Source organism: Aythya fuligula, chromosome 14, assembly GCF_009819795.1.
Source record: "Aythya fuligula isolate bAytFul2 chromosome 14, bAytFul2.pri, whole genome shotgun sequence".
NCBI lineage: Eukaryota > Metazoa > Chordata > Aves > Anseriformes > Anatidae > Aythya > Aythya fuligula.
The window spans coordinates 12,953,413-12,974,298 of NC_045572.1; the positions used below are offsets into that span (position 1 = coordinate 12,953,413).

Consider the following 20,886-nt stretch of genomic DNA (forward strand, 5'->3'; position numbering starts at 1 on the left):
TACTAATAGCAGCCTTGAATGTCTCTGCAATGCAGACATACATCATGGATTAAGTGAGCAGCTGACCAATTACAGCACTTCGCAGCTAGCAAAAAAAAAAAAAAAAAAAAAAAAAGGGGAGAGCTACAGGAGCTCTGAGTTAACACCAGCAGTAAATATCCAAGTCTGCACAGGCAGCCTGCAGTCACCTTGAGAACAGTTTGCCCCGTGCCTTCTGGTACCAGACATCAGGAGGTCCACAGCCTCCCACCCCAGCTCACAGGAGCTTTGGAAGGGTAAATGCTAGGGCAGTGCTTCCTGGTGCTCTCTTCTACTGACCCTGCACTGACTCAGTCCTTCCAGACCTCTTTTTGCTGGGGTGAAGTGAAAGGAGGGATACCAAGGAAAAGAAAAGGTTTTAGCTCTAGTGACTAAGCATAACCTATCAAATGCCTGGCAAAATCATGGCTTTAATGAAAGCTGCTGGATGCCAGCACATCTTTAATCTATAGTGTTGGAACATGGGGGAACTGTCGGTGGATGTACCATGCTCGGCTCCCCTGGCACTTGCTTTCAGCCACAGCTTGAAATAGGAGCACGGTCTAGCTGCATCTTACGATGATCACGGCTTTGCTTATCACATATGCTTTAAGCATTGTAAAGCTGAATCTCACAAGAGATAACAGACATGTTTAAATGCAGGTGCTGCTGTGAAGCTTCTGCTTCCTACTCTGACAGAACAGTGTCTCTGGCAAGGGTGCAAGCAACCCCTGTGACTGGCACCAGCCAAGGTGGAGCTGCAGGGCTGCTGGGCAGCATGTCCTCCCTCAGTCCCCATGGGGAAGGGGCTCTTCTGGGGGCTCCTTTTGGACCCAGGTGAGGGAATGGCTCTCTCTTCAGAGAGAGGATTTTGTGGGACAGTAAGAAAGACCAGTAATGCGCAGTGCTACTACTTGAAGCAGTGTGGCCAAAACCTTTGGCACAAAGAAGCTGCTTTGCTCCTGTCTCCCTTTAAGCCTCTCTTGTGAGAGAAATTACCATAATCGTTTAGGTTCAAGGCAACACAAAAACCCCAAACGCATTCTCCTCCTCAATGTAAGCCAACACTAATTGTTTAAGATCCTCTTGACACAACAGAGGCTTAGTTTTGGATCGTGCCCGAGTAAATTGGTTTCTAGTTTTCATGCATCAAAATTGATATGCAGCAACACGTTATCTCCTAGTACTGAAGCCATTCCCCCGAAGAGTTACGCATGGCTCTGTAATAGAGGCATTGTTTTCTTGATCTTTTCTCAGCTCAGCTACTACACTTTAGACAAACTAATATTTCCCTCCCTTCTGCTACAATAAAGCTGTCGTTTCTGGCACCTTATATGTTGAGAGGGTGAATCTATAGCCCGACTGGTTTCATCTCTCTCCAGCAACGGCTGGGTGTTTATAATGTATTTGCCTCCTGTCAGGAGGATGATAGTGAGCAGTTATTGAATGCTCCTGCAGCTTTATTAATATGCATGATGCTCCTCTATCACTTCTTTCAGCACAACCTTTGAAGTTAATATTCACTTTGTTACATATTACAGCTGCCTTGTTACCGGTTTCTTTTATTATTTTGGCATATTGTTTTCTTGTGCTTTCTTTTGTTTACTCCGAGAACTTCAAAGCGGAGGTAAAAGCCCTGCACAGTCTGCCAGGCTCCAGACCCTGCCACAAGCAAAAATGCCACATCGGGCTACCAAGCCCATCAAGTGAAATCAGCATTTGAGTCTTGGGGTGCACAGCACCCTCTGCTCACCTGACAGAGTTCTGCAAACGCCTTGCTTCTCAAACCGTTACCTGCACATTGTTCCATGCTGCCTCTCCTCTGTCCTTCACGCAGCTTTCCAGCCTCAGTGGGGATCCCAGGGCTCCATGCTTGGTATCCACACACAGCCCAGTTCCTACATTGCGAATCTGAAACAGCAAATTAGTTGCTGAATCTCCTGCTCTTATCAAGTGACAGCCAAAAGAAAAGAAGACTTAAACTGCCTCAAATAGTGGCGGTATTTGTATGGAAACAGTTTTACGATTCCTCGTTTAACTATATATCTGAGCTGGCAGATAGCAGCTAGAAGAAAGCACAGGAGCTCAAAATGGGACCCACTGCCAGCTGTAAAATAACCTGCAGGACACAGCAAAAACCATTTGCTACACAACTGCAGAGCCTGCTGTGCTGTGTACAACAATCCAATACTTCACTCCTGAGATGCCTCTTCCCCCAGAACACAGCGGACTTTCAAACCAGGGATGACTTTCCTGGCTTTCAGATGGGAAAACCAACGAGCAGAGCAGCTCAGAACAGTTGTGTAGCCCTTTGGAAATACAAGATTTCTACTATTGCTCAGCTGCCTCCTATTCCTAGTTCTCCCCGTTGGTGTGTTTTGCCTTTTACTAAATACATAACATGCAGACCGAGCCAAGACTCCTTTTCTATTTATTTTTCTATTTCTGCACTAATAGAAACTGTTGTCTCACTGCTTTCATTGAGCAGGCCAACACAACGGTATGGGAATGCTGGTCTTTGAAATGCTTTGAGCCTGTTTGCCCACTGCCGACTTCAGACCCCAAACTTGCCTCTCCCCAGGCAGCTGCTGGAGGCTCCACCGGTGGGTAAAACTTGGGCAAGTCCCACGCCACCTCGCTCATGAACCATTTGAAGCTCTTGCAGTTGAGGTTGTTGCGGAGCTCCTTCTGAGCCGTGACGTCCCCTGCAGAAAGGTGCCGGTACTCGGGCCTGCGCTGGTAGATGTACTCTGCGTACTCATCCATCCACACCTCAGCCACCCGCTTCAGGTTCTGTGGGGGCAACAGCCATGTGGGAAAACCAAGGGGAAAAAAAAAACAGATGAGAGATCTCTGTACAAACCATCAACATTAGCATTCAGAACAGCTCCCCTGTTTTTGCTCAGGAAGGATTTTCATTCACATCCACTCTTTCTCTCCAGCTTTAGGAGAGAGATTATTTTTATTATTCTCTAGTTCCAGGGGACTTTTAGAAAGATATTTTCAGCTGAGGTCAAAACAGAATCCTGGCACTTGGCCATTATATCTAGTTCCTTGTGGCTAAGAAAAACAACATTAATCAAAAGTTGGTTTTCTATTTTATTTTTCAGAATAAAAAAAAAAAAGCAACTCAGAGAATGATGCTGGTAAATACCACTGGCCATTCAAAGGTCCCTGACAAAAAGCTTCTTTCTTATATCTTTCCTATTGTATTTTATATTCACCTAGGAATGGGACTTGTACTACTCCCTTCTGGAAAGCTTCAGTTCACAATATTCTTACCACTCTTTTTTGGTTTCCTTGTGTAAAAAGCTGTTTAAGAGAAACTCTGAGATACGGTAGGAATACACAACTTTCAGGGTATGACCACTGAGAACAGAAGCAAAGGGTTTACTCCCTGGCAGCAGAATACTTCACATTGATCTGCACAGCAGTCTCACAAAACCAAATATCCCCCCCAGATCATGCCTGTCACATCAGTGTTAACTCCAGCTTTGTACTGGCTCTGCAGTGAGACTTCTTTTCTTCTGGGAAAAATACAGATAACTGCACATGCTGAATTCGTGTATCACTGTAATGCTACACCCTAAAACACCACCCTAATCGACTGAGCAAATCCATCCCAGCAATGAACACACACTACCCTCCAGAGTCAGCCCTGCTGCTTGCCATCAGGCACCCAGCAGACTGTCAGACCTTGTGCTCTCTGGCAGCACCAGGGATGCTCCTGGTGCCACACAGAAACGTGACGTGTTCAGTCACGACTTCAGCGACCCAACAGCACTGATCACCTCGCTTGGAGGCAGTCAGTCCAGCAGTGGTCACCCACTGCCAAAATAAATTCGGGTGTTAAGAACGAGCAGCGTGCCGACCCTGCCCCAAGCGCGGCCTATACAAAACAAGAGCACGCATTCACCTCAAGGTGACTTTTATAATCTTAGATGACAAGAAACAGCTTTCCCTGCACCTGTCCACCATTTCCTTCCAGCACTGTGGGGGTACGCAAGAGACAAATACTGAATCAGAAGAAATATAGCTCCTTCCTGAAGAGATGGCACAGACAGGAGAGCGCTCTGTCCCTCTGACAGGTCATTGCTGGGCTGGGTAATAAAGTCAAATCTGTAACTAGGACAATGCTATTAAACTGAGAAACATTTTAACACCGTGCAAGCTGTAAGACTGCACGACAGCAGGGTACCTTCTTGTGGTTTATAGTTTTGCAGCCTTCCTGCTCCTATGATTTTTCTTCTCCCCACCAGAGGGCAATGCAATCCCTTCTCAATTTGAGAAATTAATTGGACAAAGCTACTGCACAATAAGCAAAGGCTCTTTCCTCTTTGGGGTACATTAGATTAAAAAATAAGATGGCACAGAACTTCCATTGCAGAGAATTACAGCTTGCTCATTCAGTGGTCTGTGATGCTTGAAACCGAGAGGTCTTTCAATCACCGAAACACAATCAGCACGCTGAAGCCTGCTGCTCTTGGAGAGCACAACTAAAATGACTGAATTATTATACAAATAAAACTGTACCTTGTTTTTTTATTGGTGATTCCATACCAAGTGCCTGATTGCAAAGCTCCTTCTCAACACCTAGCAATAGCTGGTATTTTGAGCACGGAGCTGTCTGTACGTGTCTGTAGCTCCCCTAGACTCTCTTCCCTTTGTGCTAGACATCCTCCTCTGCAACAACTGCTCCATTTGACCCCCGTATGAGTACAATTTGTGTACTACAAGCCTCAATTTTCCTCCCATTGTGGGGTAAAAGAAGACAATAGCACAGCCACATTGCAGATGGACATCTTTTATAGCTTGAGATGGAGAAAGTAGAAGAGCTTTTGCTTTGCAAAACCTTCCAAGAGGCTGCTGTCTGATCACATGCAGGGTGAGGGGGAACATCGCTGCCACTTACTCTTGCCAGGCTGACTCCTGTTGGAACCTTGTAAGGAACGTATTTCCTGTAGATATGGCCAACTCTAGAGCAAGGGATGTCCTCCATACGACCCCCACACATCCATACCTGTGAAACAGCAGAGATGGATTCACTCTTGGTTATATGGAGAAAAAGAGAAGAAAGACTTTCAAGTTATGAAAAAGCTTAACCCAGATTTTTTTTTTAACTTTAAAGTACACACTCTCTGAAATATCCTCCCTCCTTGCTTTAGTCTCAAATCCTATAACTACGTGATTAGAACCATGCAAGCCTTGATTTAGTGCAAGTACTATCAAGCCCAATGGCTAAACAGTTTAATTTTGCATTTCTTAGAGGAAAGAACAGAAAATAATCCAGAGAACAGCACACTTTCAATTGACATATGTTATTACAGCAATAGCGATCATAATAATTAAACTGGACTGCCATATAAGATCCTGGGTTTAGACTGTTTATAAAGGAGGCCATATATATAGTACAGGTCAGGTCTTATGCAAAATGCTCCGGGGAATTCATGAGCCCGCTCCAGTGCCAGAAAGCAGTAAAGACCTGCTACTTTTCCTGGTGGTTATCATTGCGAAGTCTGGGATATCACTCTTATGGTTTTATTGCTGACAGGCACTCATTGCTCTTGCAACCTTACAATTAAGCATAAATCCCTTCCTGGTAAAAACATAATTTGCCTTAAAAAAAAAGTCTTCAGAAAGTCAGTGAAACACACCGCTAGTTAAAGATGACTACCTTGAGGCTTGATTAATGTCTGGATTACACCCAGATGTTTCCTTCCCCATCTGGGAAGACTTCACTTTCTGCAACAACTTTCTGTTATTCCTTATTTATAGCCTGGGTGTAGTCATTTTGCCCAAACAAGTGAAACCAAAGGAGACATTTCTGCAGCAGCTCATCTGCTCCATTAGGTTTAAGAAATATATCGATACGTGCTTCCCAGAGATACCTAATCAATAGTGAAAAGTACTCTTCGCTATTCAAGCCAAATGCTTTTCTAAATTCTTGAAGCATGACATTGAATGGCCTTCGTTTTGTCCCTAGATCTTGTGTTAATACCCCCAAGGCAGCAGTATTAAAGAAGGCCTGCTGGTGCTGCAAGCTGATGCAGAGCTCTTGAGCTCTCCATTCACTGTGGCTAATTTGAGCCACCACAGTTCACCGTACGATGAGCTTAGTCAACAGCTTCACACATAGCAGGCAATTCTATTAATATTCCACGGTGACAGTATTAAATACTTAGCTCGGCAGAGAAATATTTGGCCAAGGCTGCTGCATAATTATTAGCTCTGACACTAAAGTCCTCTGGAGTTTCAGCTCTGTCTACTGGCCCTAATAATTACAGTCATTTGCTGACTGTGTATAACTTAATGGAGGTTGGTTGCTCTCAGTTAGTGGAATATTTTTCACAGACAACTTCTAAAGTTCAAGGTACTTAATTACATGCCGTTACGGCGAGAGAGAGACAAGAAGAAAGTTGACAAACACTCCTACAGAATTTCATTCCTTTTGTCCCTGCTGTGTCTTAAGAGTCTGGTGCAGAAGAGATGAATATAAAAAAAGAAACTTGCTCTCGGCTTCTGTGAAGTTTCTTGTTGAATTAGAAATGCTTCCTATTCTCTGTCTGCTGCGCTTTTTACTACAGAGAGCCACGATGTGATTTCACCACTAGGAAATTAACAGGTAGACCGAGAAAAGAATAGTTTGAGATGTTTTGTTTTGTTGTTTGTTTCTACAACAGAGGGTTTGTACAAAGCTGTAAGAGCTGCAACAGATCTGTCCAGAACCTGGGAACTATAAAAAAAAAACCTGCAGGAACAGCTGAAAAGCCTAGAGCTCAGTTGCACAGGCAGAAACACCCCTCACCAACCTGTATTTTCGCATCGTACGCTGCACCAGCACCAAGTAAGCCCTGTTGATTCACAACCAGCTGTGTTTTAGGGTAAAGCAATCCTGAACGAAAACACCAGCTTGTTAGCCCTGCTGCCTGCCCAAACATTGTATGGCACACTGGGATGAAGGGGTACGGGAGGCTAGACAGAGCGATGAGATGTGGGGCCAAGAGCTCCTTGGTGGTACAAAAAGACTCCAGGTACACAGGAAGACACTACATAAACCCATGTAATGACATGATAAGAAAAGCCACTCAACTGACTTACTGCATAAGTAAAATCTACGATCAGTTTTACATGCTCCTTTCCTAATCATGCCTTACAATATTTACTCCCCAGTGATGCTGCAACACCGCTGTGTGGAGCCAGCAGAAGGCTTCTTAATTCCTGCTAGCAGACCTCTGCGACCCTTTCCAGGTACTTTGCCAACTCAGTGCTTTTTTAATATTGTCTCATGCTGCAAGTGACAGTGTGGCACTCGCAGTACAAATCTAATTTTAAAAGCACGCTTTCCATTCATTCATTGCTGCTTTGATTTATTTTATTAGCGAGCTTCTTTGTGCGGTGACAGAACTCATTACAACCTCCATAAAGACAATTACCAGCCCTTATCTATAAAACTGGAAGAAAGGAGAGAGGGGAAGAGTGTGACGTGTATCAGTAAAACACAGCTAACAAAAGCATTAGAAAGTTAAAGGTCAGGGGAATCACATTCAAGGGCCTGTCAAGGAATAACTGCTAGCGAAGCAAACCCGAAATAGCTGCGCGTTAGCTGAGAGAACACTTCCACTCGGCTGGCAATATTTGGTTGTTTTTAAACAAGGCCACAGTTCACAGGCATGACACATCAGAACTTACACTGCTAAAAATACAGCGCTGCCAAACAGCTGAAACGGCGCTGCTCTGGGGGGAGCTCCTGGTGCCTCTGCTCTAACACTGCCTGCCACTTACTGCATCCTCCTTAAGCCAGGGAGCCAGTTGCTTTTCTTTTTTCCTTTCTTTTTTTTTTTTTTTTTTTTTTTTTTTTTTTGGTTGCTGTTTTATAGAAGGGTGAGCTGGTGCCTAACCTCACTAGCTGACATGACAGCAAACATCAGAGCCTGAACTTGATGCACTTAATTCCAAACAACAATTTACTGGAACGCTGCAAGAACAAGAATTAAAGCTGGTCCGGCAGGCTGGGCTTTACAAAATGATCTAATCAGATCTCATTAGGAGAGAGCAGGAAATCTCTCTTCCTCCCCAGGCACAATTTCACCAATCTACATTTTGAGATAGGAACCTAGCAGCTGACAGATCTGCTGGAATTAACCGAAAACCCGGCTACAGTGAGGTCAGTGGAAATACTGCAGCAGATTTCTCTATGGCTACAATCTCTCCCTGATCATTAAAGCATATACAGGAAAAGTGAATAACACAGGTGGTATTATTTCAGTCTTCTCAGTGGCCTGGAGAGCCATAACTCCATATTCATAAAGTGACTCAAGAGCCTTTGACTTAGCTATGAAAGCAGAAGATAACACGGCACCTATTCTCTACATGGGAATGTTATTCTGATCCAATTCCCGTTCTGCCATTTCAGAAAACAATAACACGTAAGACAGCTAAACCTCTCCTCTCAAACACACAATACAATACCACGATTGGTGTGTGAACACAAATTATCCGGGTGTACAAGGTTTATGGTTTCCAGAGACTGCAGCACGATGAGCCAATGCTTCCCAAGACAGGAAGAAAAAAACCACAAAAGCACACACACACAAAAGAGTGAGTCAAGCCTTGAAAAGAAAGCTGCTTCTGCGAGGCACAACAAATATAAAGCGCATGGGGTGGATCAATGGAGAGAAGCTGGCTGGGTGTCTGAGCATACACTGAAAGGTGGGAAGAAAAGGACACAGAGCAGAAGCCAAGGGGGTTCTCTGCGTAACGAGGTAAGTGAGAGGATGAAAGCAAGGGCAAACAGTAATTCAGGAAAATTGTAATTCTTTGCATTGTAAGCATCAGCTGCCATTACAGCTGGGACTCACGGCTCTATAAAAGATTGAGGTGACTAAAGAGGCGTTGGGATCTGTGTGTTTGCACAATACACACCAGCACGGCTCCTCCTTATTGTCTGGAGCATTTTCCAATAATTGCATTTCACAGGGGGACAGGGGTGTGTGCATGCCCATTTTCCTGCTGGTGCTTGGTGGAAGGCTACTCTGAAATCTGACCTAAGCAGTTAGGGTGAACAGAGAGCAAAAATTCTAGTTGACAGTCTGAAACTGATCTCTGCATCAATGGGATAGGAAGGGAAAAAGAAGCCACCCTTCACTGCAGCTGAGTGCCTTAGAGTTAAGCAGGATGTGCTGCTCAAAAAAAGAAAAAGCAAAATGCCAGGCCTGTTTCAGTGTGGGCAAACGTGAGCTGCTGGGAAGCAGCACCAGTATGTGCCTGGAATAAGCAGCAAAGGCCCCAGTCAGCACTAACTTCAGTGACACAACCAGAAATGTTGTCAGAAGTGACCACTGAACAGAGAAACTAGAGCTGTAGAGTTAGGGGCAGCAGAAAGGAAATGTAGCCAGTGCTGCACAGAAACACTTGTGCATGCTTTTTTATCCTTTCTTCAAAATTCAAGAGTGCACTCAAAGGTTAGTATTTGTTAATCCACTGAGATGAAGGAAAATGGTTCTCATACCACACAGACCTGCAGAGCACTTTGCCTGGAGCATCCTGCATGTAAGGCTTACAAGAGGATGCGGCTCATTTGAATAGGTGTAATGCCAGCAACTAAAATTCAAGACTGAAATCTTCCGTTTCACCTGAACATGACCTGACACAGGAAGACCTTTAGAAGAATTGGTTTAATACACCGAGCTATTCTGCATATACACAAGTCAAAAGAGCACACACTTTTGTCCTAAATGGATAGACTGACTGTCATTTCTAATCTACAAATTCCTGTTTTAAGGGATTGAGATTGCTAGCCAGTATTTAGGGTTAGGACCCAAGTTAGGAAGTTTGTTTCTAATTTAACATTTGCCTAAATTATTTTTGTCCCCACTGTATGCTGTGTTTTCTAGTGAAGCTTTGTGTACACGTTTCATCCAAGAAACAAGGCTTTTATTAATGGAATTTGATCCATCCCCTGGTTAAATGTTTCCTGAGGTGCTAAAGACTGATGGTTTCTCTGCTGGCTTGCTCTCAGCCTGAACGTTCTTTCAATGCATGCAGCAGAGCTAGCTGATGGCAGAAATACATAGGATCTCAGAACAGAAAGGCATGAGACTCCTAAATAAGCTTGTTTATTTGCAGTCTCTCAGGCACAGAGTTCTGGATTTTAAAATAAAGGGAAAAAACTGTAAAGTACAGTCCATACATGGCCGAAAAAAAAGAATGTGTTTGAGGGGAAAAAAAATATCTCCTCCTGGTGAGGCTTGAGAAAGCCAGAGCTGATGCAGTGGTTGAAAGACCATCAGTATAAACCAGTACCTGCACCCACAACTCTCAGCCATAGGAATGAACTCTTTGTTAAAGCTGAGCTGTAAATTTGGCACGCTTAGAATCTGCATCTGCATTAAATAATAAATAATGTGAAAGTAGGTACCCCATGTCTATACCCAGTGCTTTAAATTATTTGACAGTGCCCCTTTAATTACAAAATCTCAGTCTGCTTCCAAAGGTAAGAACATAGCTCTAAGCTCTCCAGGAAACGTCATAGCTTCATAAATTCTATGAACAAACCTTCTATTCTTGCAATTCCAGCAGAATTATTAAATCTATCAGCCACAGATGAATGTATCAAATTTATCTCAATTTCTGAAAATATACCAAGCCTCCTTCAGTTAAAACTTCATTTTTTTCTGTTGCACAATGAAAGAAAAAAAGGGGTTCTTTGCAGAGATTAATTAAAGCAAACTTATCCCTCCATAAATTACCATCTCTGGCCTGAAATAAAACACTGCGTGCTTCAGAGAGGATAAGCAAACAGATGAATGAAGCAGTCTTATTTCCTGCAGATCAAGCAGTGTGACTGTCTGCTGGGGCACTAGAGACAAAGGGCTTGCCCAGCCACTGTCATCACTCTTGGAAACCAGCACTTTCGAAAAGGGCCAAGGAAAAGAGGCTGAATGCTGCCACTACCCCTCCTGCAGAGAATGACACCGTTACACAATTTTGTTACATGCAACACAAAGAACAAATGGCTCTACCTGTAATGGCATCCCCAAAGAGCGAGTCCCTCCCTCCCTCCCTGCTGCTGTTACAGAGGAGAAGGGATCTCCACCATGGCTTTATTATTTTTTTTGTGATTTTTTTGTGACTGAAAAAAAAAATGTTTGCTGTATGGTGGTACGTTGTACATATGCATGGTAACATGGCTTGCTGAATATAGTTTGATATGCCTTGAATTGCCCAGAGGCATTGAGATCTCAGAATCTGTTTTGTTAGACATCATCTGTGACTTTGTCAGGGGAGACAGATGAGAAATTTCGGTTGCTGAAGCTAAACTGTGTACTATACGAGCATTGCTGCTGACTTCTGGGCCTGTGCTGAGGCCAACTAGCTTAGTTCAGTGGCACCGAGACACCTATGAGATATATTCATATACCCATATATTCCATATCCACCATATATTCAATCTCTGAAAGAGAAACCATGCTGTGGCCCAGAGTTAAATGTTGAAATCTTTACTTAATCCTCCACAGGTTATGGGAAGGATTCCCACCACTGAAGAGAAGCAATGTGGGGCAACTCTGGGTTTCCTAGAGTATATTTCAGAGTGCCATATTCTGTGATAACACAGCTACCAGTGGTCTTTATGGGTCGCAGTGACTTGTTACTATTAGTATGCGCTTTTGGCTAACTCTTACTTTAAAGCCCTCGAACTGAGCAGCTTGATCACGCAGTAAGTAACAGAGCTGTCCCCATGCCAGGTAGATAATGATGTGAAGTCACTGCCAGCAGCAGCGCTATTATTCCGATTGTTGATGATTTCTTTCAGGGTAATTAATAGGCTTGGTTCCTCGCAGCCAGGACTCAGATGGATTGAGCACAGACAGTAAGTTACTCTCATCGCTGGGAAACTCAAGTTCAGGCCCAAGGTACTCAACCAGGCGAGCAATGAGATGCCTGGATTCCTTTCACTGAAGGAGAATATTTCATCTTCTTGCTAGGGTGAGTGCAAAAAGCCTAACAGTTACAGATAGCTCCACGCAAGCTGACTTACCCTTGCTGGGAAGAGCACATGCATCTGCAGCTGTGAGCACAGAACGGGGGCACCCCAGCTAACGCTCCAAAACTGACCCTCATCATCGCTGATTCTTCTGCACACTATCTTACTACTCCCAGCTCTTTCACCTTTAGTCACACGCAAAAGCAAGGACAAGATAGATCATTCACATTCTGTGTCTCAGAACAATTCTTACTTTTTAAAACAAAAGTAATTTCCAGAGAAAATAGCTCACCTTAAAGGATATTTCATATTGCTCTCCTCCCCATATCTCCAGACCTGCATCATACCCTCCCAGCTCCCAGAACCACTTTCTATCGACTGCAAACAGTCCTCCAGCCATTACAGGAGACCTTAAGGAAAAACCAGACTCCATATTACAAACATATTCAAGGATACAGATCTCTAGCTAAACATTTAAAAAACAAAAGCAAGATTTCACAAACATTCTTTTCACCACCCAGAGTTCACAGTGCATTTGCTGCCCTGCAGGAACAAGCAATTGTTTTTGCATTATCTAGTAATTTCCCACTTGCAAATGAGGAGGACCAGACCAGGCTCATTTCAGAAGCAATAAATGCCTCTCCTCCAAAGAGGCAAGAGAGTTCACCATTAAGTGACAGAACATAACCTCTTCCAGAGGGACCCATATCCCGCACATTAGTGCTCTTTGTCTCAGTAGTATGATCAAGTCATTGAGCTTGACCTCCAAGGGTGTTTTTTTGTCGTTGTTTTTTATGCTGCAGAAGTAGAAAGGACAGCAGAACTGTCTCAATGTTGGCAAGCACAGCAACAGCAGAACATAACTTGATCACAGATTTACTTCTGCAATGCACTGCAATCATCAAAATTGCTGTAATTATTCTGCTAGGTTTTCTTCTCCCCCCACCTGGGAATGACATATAAGCTGCCACTGGCTTGTTGTTTTTGGCAGAGCATTAGGGATACTAAGTTATGTTTGAAAGATCTCAGTAATAAATGACCACATTAAATGTTACACATTACAGTTTTAAATGAAATGTTAACTTCTGCGGGAATTAAGGTGGCAAAAAATAGCAATGAAAAGGAGAGCGTTCACAGCTACTACACAATACAGTTCTTTTAAATCAACAAAGCAAACAGCTGCCAAAAACCAAGTAGCTTACAATCAGCTTCTGGCTTCTAATACACGGAGGTGTAAACTAACCCCGTAGCAGGGTTTTATTTTGTTAGCCAGCTCTTAGCACGCTGCGTTTCAGTAACTTACTCAAAGGGATCACTGGGATCGAGTTTCTGTAACTCAGGAGGAATAGGGATCCTCTTGTAATACATCTCCCAGTCAAATGCACCTCGCATTGCGTCTCCAGCCTGAGTCTCATATCCAAAGTGGTCATGATCAATAACATCGATCATTGGACAAACGATAGTCTTGCGGTTTCGGGCAATGCGATCTGAAGATTGGAGAAACACATTAGAAGACCTGCACCAGTTGGTTCTTTTGACCATCAAATTACTGAAAAGAGCACCAAAATACCAAGTCATCCGAGAGCAATATAGCTTTCTCCCCTTTCATTCTCTTTTGAGCAGATGCTCCAATTTTATCAATTTATCTGGTGTTTCTGAGATAGCTGGGATATCAGAGCTAAAACTATTGACATCAAAACACCAGGCACTCTTGCTCTGAGGCAGAATAGAAAAAGACAGTCATGCCACCACAGATACCCAAACCACCAGGTTTAAAAAAAAATGACAATCTTGTACGTACTTAGTTAGCAGCCTTGTTTTAATGAGTGACCGGGATGTGAACCCTTTCTGTACGGATTCAAAACCAGGGCAATAACCCATTGTACCACCTCGCTTTAATTGCTATGCCAGGATCTGGCAGGAAGCGATCCAGACTAATGGCATAACTACTCTCAGCAGGCTCAAGAAACGCAAGTTCACCTCCTCCTCTCAGCTTTTTCTTCCAATCAAATAATACAAAACAGGATTAATTCCTGAATAAACATCTGGAACTTCTTAAATACTTTATTACTGAGAAGGTCTCTTGTTGGAAGTTAACTTTCAGAGCTGAGGCGACAAACGATGTCTCAGCTTCCAATGCACGTCTAACAGAAATCCTTTCTTTCTATGCTTCAAAATTAAAGCTCGCTGTACATGTTCTCATTTAAATGGCATTTGAGCTAATTCTGCCCTCCCTCCCTAGAGCTCAAGAAGCAGCAAATGTTTTACGTTATTACCAGATACAAACTGTTGTGAAAGCAACAGCATTACCATCCAGCAATCCTGCTGACAAATCTGACTTCTTTCTCAAACCTCCACTTGATTGCTGCTGCCAGCGTATTCCACAAAGCCACACCTCAGAGAGCACTTGGACACATCACTTGCAATGAGGTTGTAAAGGAGTTTGGTTTTCTTTAGGAGGAAGTTTCTACTTTCATACAGCATCATATCTGGCAGCCAAAGCAAACTGGATACTGCAAGATGCCCACTCTAAATAACGTGGGAAGAGCAGTACGTACAACTGGAAAACCTACCAAATCTACAGCAGGGCACAGATCACAGAGAACACACCCCTCCAAAACAAGCACAAAATCCAGATAGCATCATTCCACTCAGCTGAGCACTGCAAAAACAAACAAAAAAGGCAGCTCGCTACTTAAAACAGAAATTTCCTCAAGAAGCACCTGGGTAGAGGTGTGGCTGGCCAGAGGCACAGAGACACCAGGAACAGAAGGCACTGTCCTTTCAATTTGTCATCCTTGAAACAAACTAACATAAAACTGATGCCTCCTTAAGGATGGAGCACTGCCTTGGAAAGGACTACACATTTCCACAAATACATACCAGCAGCTGTTATTCACAAGAAGTGTTTTCCACAGGCTAGCAGACTACGAAGCTGAATATAGTTATACAGGAGAAAAAAACCTGGAAGCTACTTAAAATCTGTACATAAAGGTCTTTTCTGAATCATAAAGCAATTCCTCTCTGCAAGCTGCAGAATGACCATGCTATTGTTTACTCTTCTAGCAAGCTGTAAATTATTTAAGATTTTGTTTAGTGAGGAAATAGAAAAATATGATCTTTACTCTTTAATTAAACTAAGCATATGATAGGATTTTTGAACAGTCTAGCGCAGAAAAAAAATCTTGTAATACAGGCAACAAGTTGCCAACAATTCGCTCATCTTTCTTTTTTTTTTTCCTCTTCCTTTTTAAGATATTTTGTGTTTTTGTCCATTTACTCACAGTGTGAGGAGACAGCAGCAGGTAGAAATAAAAACATCAACATAGATAGGCATTGCCAGCTCTTTACCAGTTCAGTCTGCAGCCAGGTACAACACCCAGCACCACCATGCTTACCTAACAGGGGTGGCAGCCAGTTGACGTTGGCCTCACAGTGGGAATCCAAGAAGGTGATGACATCCCCTATTGCCATGGAGGCCCCCAGCATCCGAGTTCTTATCAGCCCTTCTCTTTTTTTGGTTCGGAGGATTCTCACGTTTGGGAACTGGGCCATATAATCTTCCAGGCGTTTCTTCAGGTGTTCTGTATGAAAACGAGGAAGTAAAACACTTGAACAGGTAATTTCGTCAAAATGTAGTTCCTTCTTTACCAGAAAATGATGCCTCTGGTAGGTAGGTCCAGAACAGTTAACTAATGCAGTAACAAGAAAAAAGAAATAATAATAATTCTGTTTGAACCCAAAGTTTAACTGTAACTTTTTAAACAAGACTCCTGAAGATGTTCTCAAACTTCAGGAGTAATTTAAAAAAAAAAAAAAAAAAAGGAAGGACCAGGAGAAGATGGAGGAGTACAAGACAAAAAAGAAAAAAAAAAACAGAGAAAAGGGAAAAGAAGAAAGTCAACTAGCAGACCTCTGGGAGAACTTCATATGAACAGGCTGCAGGGATTTCTGCATTTTACAGAAAAAATAACATAGCTTTGAAGAGACATGGAAGAATTTACTTTTGGAATTAAACTGCACTCGGTGCATTTAAGTTGTGTTTGGTTTCTTCTAAACACAAAACAGGACCATCCGCTCATGCTTAGATAAAAAAAGAGCAAAAAGCCAGATGTCCCTCCAAGCCAGCAAGGCAGGCATAGCCTCTGTATATATTTGGATGGCTACATAAAATGCTTATCAGAGGAGATATTTGCATTTAAATACGGGAATATTCATGCTACTGAATATGGACTGAAGCCACATTTGAAATAGCACAAACATTTGCAGTCACTATGATTAACAAGAATTCAGATAGAAACGCCACAGAAAAAGATTACTGAGAGATCAAAACAATGGATAGCTTGTTTAGATGTGGAAATAAAAGCTTGGTCTACACAGAGAGTGAGGGGCATACAGCTGTCTTTACATCAAAGAGCAAAGCACCAAAGAAAATCCCAAAAATGGGCTAAGAGCTGATGCTAGCCTAATCACTAATGGGTGGATCTTCGGCATCTGAAGTTCTGACTTGACAGCAAACCCCATTCACAGTGTGCCAGGGACTGTTCATTAATGCTTCGTACTATCTGCTGCCATCAGCCAAAGATCAAGGAGACAAGCCTCTCTAAGCAAAAGCCAGCCAGTCAAATCTAAGCAATTAGCTAATCTTAAAATCTCATACACTAAAAACTGCAACGGAAGCGATCATTCAAAGCCAAATAACCTTGCAGTTTATATGCCTTGACCTCAGGGAACCAAGCAGGAGCTTGTGTAGGTGCAGTGAGTGGTCCTGTAACACACACCACACCTGCATCAACAGGCTGTGTAGTGGAGTCCTCCTCGACTCCAAAACAGGCACAAAAGGTAGGGGCTGAAAAGGCAGACACTGTAAAAGCACCCCTGAATAGGGTACTAGGGAAGTCCAGCACTGGAATAGCTTTGTGAAAAGAGGAGCAGGGTAAATAAATAAGTTATGAGCTCTCCTGCATGGTGCTGACCCAGCAATTATGCTTTAGCGTTTTAGCTGCTGGAAGAAAAAGCAGGCGAAATCCTTTTGACTACCTAAGTTCTGCACCTCCCCTTTCAAGCAATTATACCTACCTTCATTGAAAGATAACCCAAATTGACTTATTTTCTTTGGAGGTATTACTAGCAAGCTCTTTACCTTTTTCAAAGCTTTATTTAACATTCCCCAGGATTTTATTCTCACAAATGCATTTTACTCTTTGGCCTAACAAGTCTAATTGTCCCACAATATCCACAGAGGTTTGCCTGCTCAATAAAGCCTTTAGTACTTTTTGCTGTCTAGCACGCTTTTTCGTCATCCTTTTCAAGTCCTTTACGAATAGATCTTCACAAGCAACCAGAAATTTGGTCCACTCAATTACAGATTTTTCAAATAAGAGGCTTCTGTAGAGACTAGGTTCATTATTAGTACATCTGCCTTCCTCATGAGGTAGCGTATAGACTTGAAAAGAAGAAAAAAATAAAGAAAAAAGAGAGGGGAGAAAAAAAAAGGCGACCGCCACCGTTGTCTAACATCACAGATCATCCTTTGCCACTGTTAGGTTATCACAGAAAAGAAAAATAGTCCTCACTTCAAGCAAAAACTATAAGGTATGGCCTAATAATTCTACCAAAGACAAGTTAAGTAAAAGAGTAGCTGCCAGTGCTCATTATAATAAAAGGAGGGAACTGTCACACAAAAGATTTGTGTCTGATCTGATTCCCCTACCAGTAACTCCAGATACGGTAGCATTTGCAAGATTAGATCCTGCAATATTTATTTAAACCAGAGATATAAAACATGGGAAAGTCCAAAAAAATCCATGGCTCCAAAACAATAGAAAATATTCATGTCTCCTGTGACTCTGTTTCAACAGAAATGAGAATATGAGACTGTGAAAAATCCCAGAGGTTTGTCTTCCACCTGTGTGTGGTTAATTTTATATTTTGGCATCATCTACCTTTCTGAGCTGCCCTGGTTTGTTTTGCAATTTCTTCTGAGATGACACCTCCAGGCAGCCTAGCAGTTTGTTGTTCCATAGGAAAAAAACACTGTACCAAAGCATTTCATGTTTGTAGTAAGAGGTCTGCTCTACACTGCATTGACAAGAAATGCGTCACAGACTAGAAGTCGTCTTATATCTCTGATGGATGGAAGAGGCAAGGACAAGCTGCAGGTACTTCATCTGCACATGCCTATTCTCACTGATGCAGTGCCCACACGTATCTAGTGCAGTCCTCCTTGCTAGGAGAGATGATGCTCAGACAAGCTGCTCCCAATAGCTGTAGAAAAATCCATGCATGATCATTGCATTTTGTAAGTTTAAGACTCACATATTATGAACGGCAAGCTAAAAGACTTTATTAACATATTTACTTCCTTTTACTGAAGAGTCACAGACTTTGAAGCAACCTCACTAAAAAAATACAAAACGCAAGGAAATGCACGTTTCAAAGAGAAGTTTTTCTTCTTTCCTTAACCCTGCTCTATTCCTGCTCCAGCCTGGCCTTCAGGAGCCCAGATGGAAGATGTTTGATGTTTGTAAAAGAATGAAACAAATATTGTCACAATTAAGTCAATTTTTACTTTTAAAAGAAAATTTCCAAAAACAAACAAGAGGCATTAACTGCTACAAAATTTTATGAGGCTTTAAAAAATATATTATAGCGTCTTGTCACACTGAGTAATTTTTATTACAAGGACAATTTTCTTTAATGAAAGTTGTTAGGTGAGCTGGATGGATTCCAATGGCTGTGCTTACTCTGGGCAAAGTAATATAGCCCAAACATATAAACGAGAGTAAGATTATCTCTAGATTAAAAACTAGGCTGGTAGCTTGCTAACAGACTTTGCTATAAACTTGATATACAGTGTATACATTAACAGTGCCAGCCAAGAATTTCTAAAAACTACCACCAGTCAGGAAATAGTTTTCTTTATTTTGAACTGTACATAAAAATCTGTGCAAAGGAAGAATAGAAGCTTCAGTAGGCCTGCTTAAGGTAAGCAGTCCCAAAGCCTTTTTCCCTGGGACACGTTCCTGTGGTCTTCCTACTGCACTTCTTCCTTCTGGCCTCACCACCTGAGCAGAGCGACCCCCAGACACCATTAGGCTGGTGACCACCTGCAGCATGGCAAGGACTTTCCAAGGCTGGGAATTTTTACATCCAGCTGAGCTTTCACCCCAGCTACTGCACATTTCCCTACTGAACAGGCACGTAGGAAACATTACCACTTCAAAACCAAACATACGTAGAAGCTGGATGCAGACAGAGGAGCCCAAGGATTATCTTCTTTAAAGCTTAGAGAGGCAAATAAATGAGAAACGGGGCAACTTAGACATGGATCCACAGCACAGACCAGCTTAAATGGTACTGCAGTCCCAGGATCCATAAGACACAACTGCTCAGGCAAAGCAGAAGTTACCTGAGCCCATCCTCTCCCTGCCAGTCTCCATGCAGCTGTGGCTGGATCTTCCCCAGTGGAAGGTTCCCTCCCCACCTCTTCTGCCTCCCAGTGGCTCACCAACGTTTTCAGAGAGGCAGGTGCAAAGCCAACGGCAGCTTTATAGCTTATTTTGAATTGATTTGGCTTGGACCAAAGGTATTTTCCCTCAGCTATCAGTGAATAAGATTCAGCAGTTGTCAAGTTTTTAACGTGTCCTTAAACACTGTTTTCCCTGTATACTTTAAGTTAAACAGCTATTCCGCTCAAGAGCTGCCATGGGACACACAGGAACCGTATTCCCCTGAGCTTACACAGTGTGGTTTTGCAGACAGCAGCAAGCTACTGTATTGCCACAGCTAACAGATGAAGCCTCGTCTGTTTTGTGCCCTTTCCCCTCCCACAAATCACACACCAAGAGCTGCAGCACCTGCTTAGAAGCAATCGCATATGGGGACCCAGCTACAAAACCCACTGCTACGTGCGGCTCTGCATCCATCCCTCCCCAGGCAAGCTGGGCACACACAGCAGGCTGCTGCCAGAGGCCGAGAGCTCTGACAAGAAGTGCTCACATCAGGCCTGCTGAGCAGCCCAGAGCTTGGTTTTGCTTTGGTTTTGCTTTTAAATAGGGGCCCTGCAGGAAGCAGAGCTGATCGGTCTGGTCATTCTCATCCTGAGACACACACGTAGGTGTTGCTTTGAGGAAGACACTGGGCTGTTATAGGGCAGACCCATGGTCAGCAGCAGTTTGGGACTCTGCAGAGCCTGACTGATCAAGAAGGCCTTCACCTCCAGCTGCAGGGATTGACAGGCAACTGAGAAGTGCTCATCTGCTTTCTGTGCTTGGAAGGGTTTGAGTCAACCATTCTGAATCACACGGCCATTGCTCGGGTTTTTGAGTTGTGAAGGTTATTAACTGGTCACAGGGCTGAAAAGACAGCAGAGTGTTTTGGTCCCATTCCACGAAACCTTTATTTTCACAGATGCCTGAACTCACAGTAGCTGCAGAAAAAAAATAACACTTCATTTTCACTCAGGAAGAGGTGTCCTCTGCAGAGGAGGGCAGGATAAAGCTTCTAGGCCTCAACACAGAGCTTGTATGACAATGGCATGGCTGGCATAAAGACTTTTTGCACATGTCCCTGTAAGATCTCTGCGATATTTGGAAGGGAATGGGGTACCAACATTTGTGATCTGGGCACAGAAACAAATTCATTCATTGTAAGTACCAGTCAGGGCTTGAAAATACGACAAAGATTTATGCCCAGAGAAAGGACAGGGGAAGTGCTTCCCTCCTTAATTCTGCTAGTGCAGTGCTTCATGGTTCATGTGTTACTTCAGACCTATCAGTTCAGCTTCTGCATTTTACACTGTACAGCACATCTGCGACACCAGTGCCCTTGCTCTTATGAGCACTATCGACCTCATCAGACTGAGCAGCGCTGCAGAAACCAGG

At 43.1% G+C, this 20,886-nt stretch overlaps 1 protein-coding gene across 1 annotated transcript in view; it reads right to left on the reverse strand.

The window, feature by feature from the left end:
• GALNT10 (polypeptide N-acetylgalactosaminyltransferase 10) overlaps positions 1-20,886 on the reverse strand; it is a 39,901-nt gene that overhangs the window by 1,614 nt on the left and 17,401 nt on the right. The window contains exons 4-9 of the mRNA XM_032196610.1: positions 15,400-15,585; positions 13,305-13,488; positions 12,294-12,411; positions 4,931-5,038; positions 2,590-2,811; positions 1,813-1,929 (exon numbers count right to left, since the gene is read on the reverse strand). Coding sequence (XP_032052501.1) covers positions 1,813-1,929; positions 2,590-2,811; positions 4,931-5,038; positions 12,294-12,411; positions 13,305-13,488; positions 15,400-15,585 — 935 coding nt within the window. The remainder of the gene's footprint in view (positions 1-1,812; positions 1,930-2,589; positions 2,812-4,930; positions 5,039-12,293; positions 12,412-13,304; positions 13,489-15,399; positions 15,586-20,886) is intronic.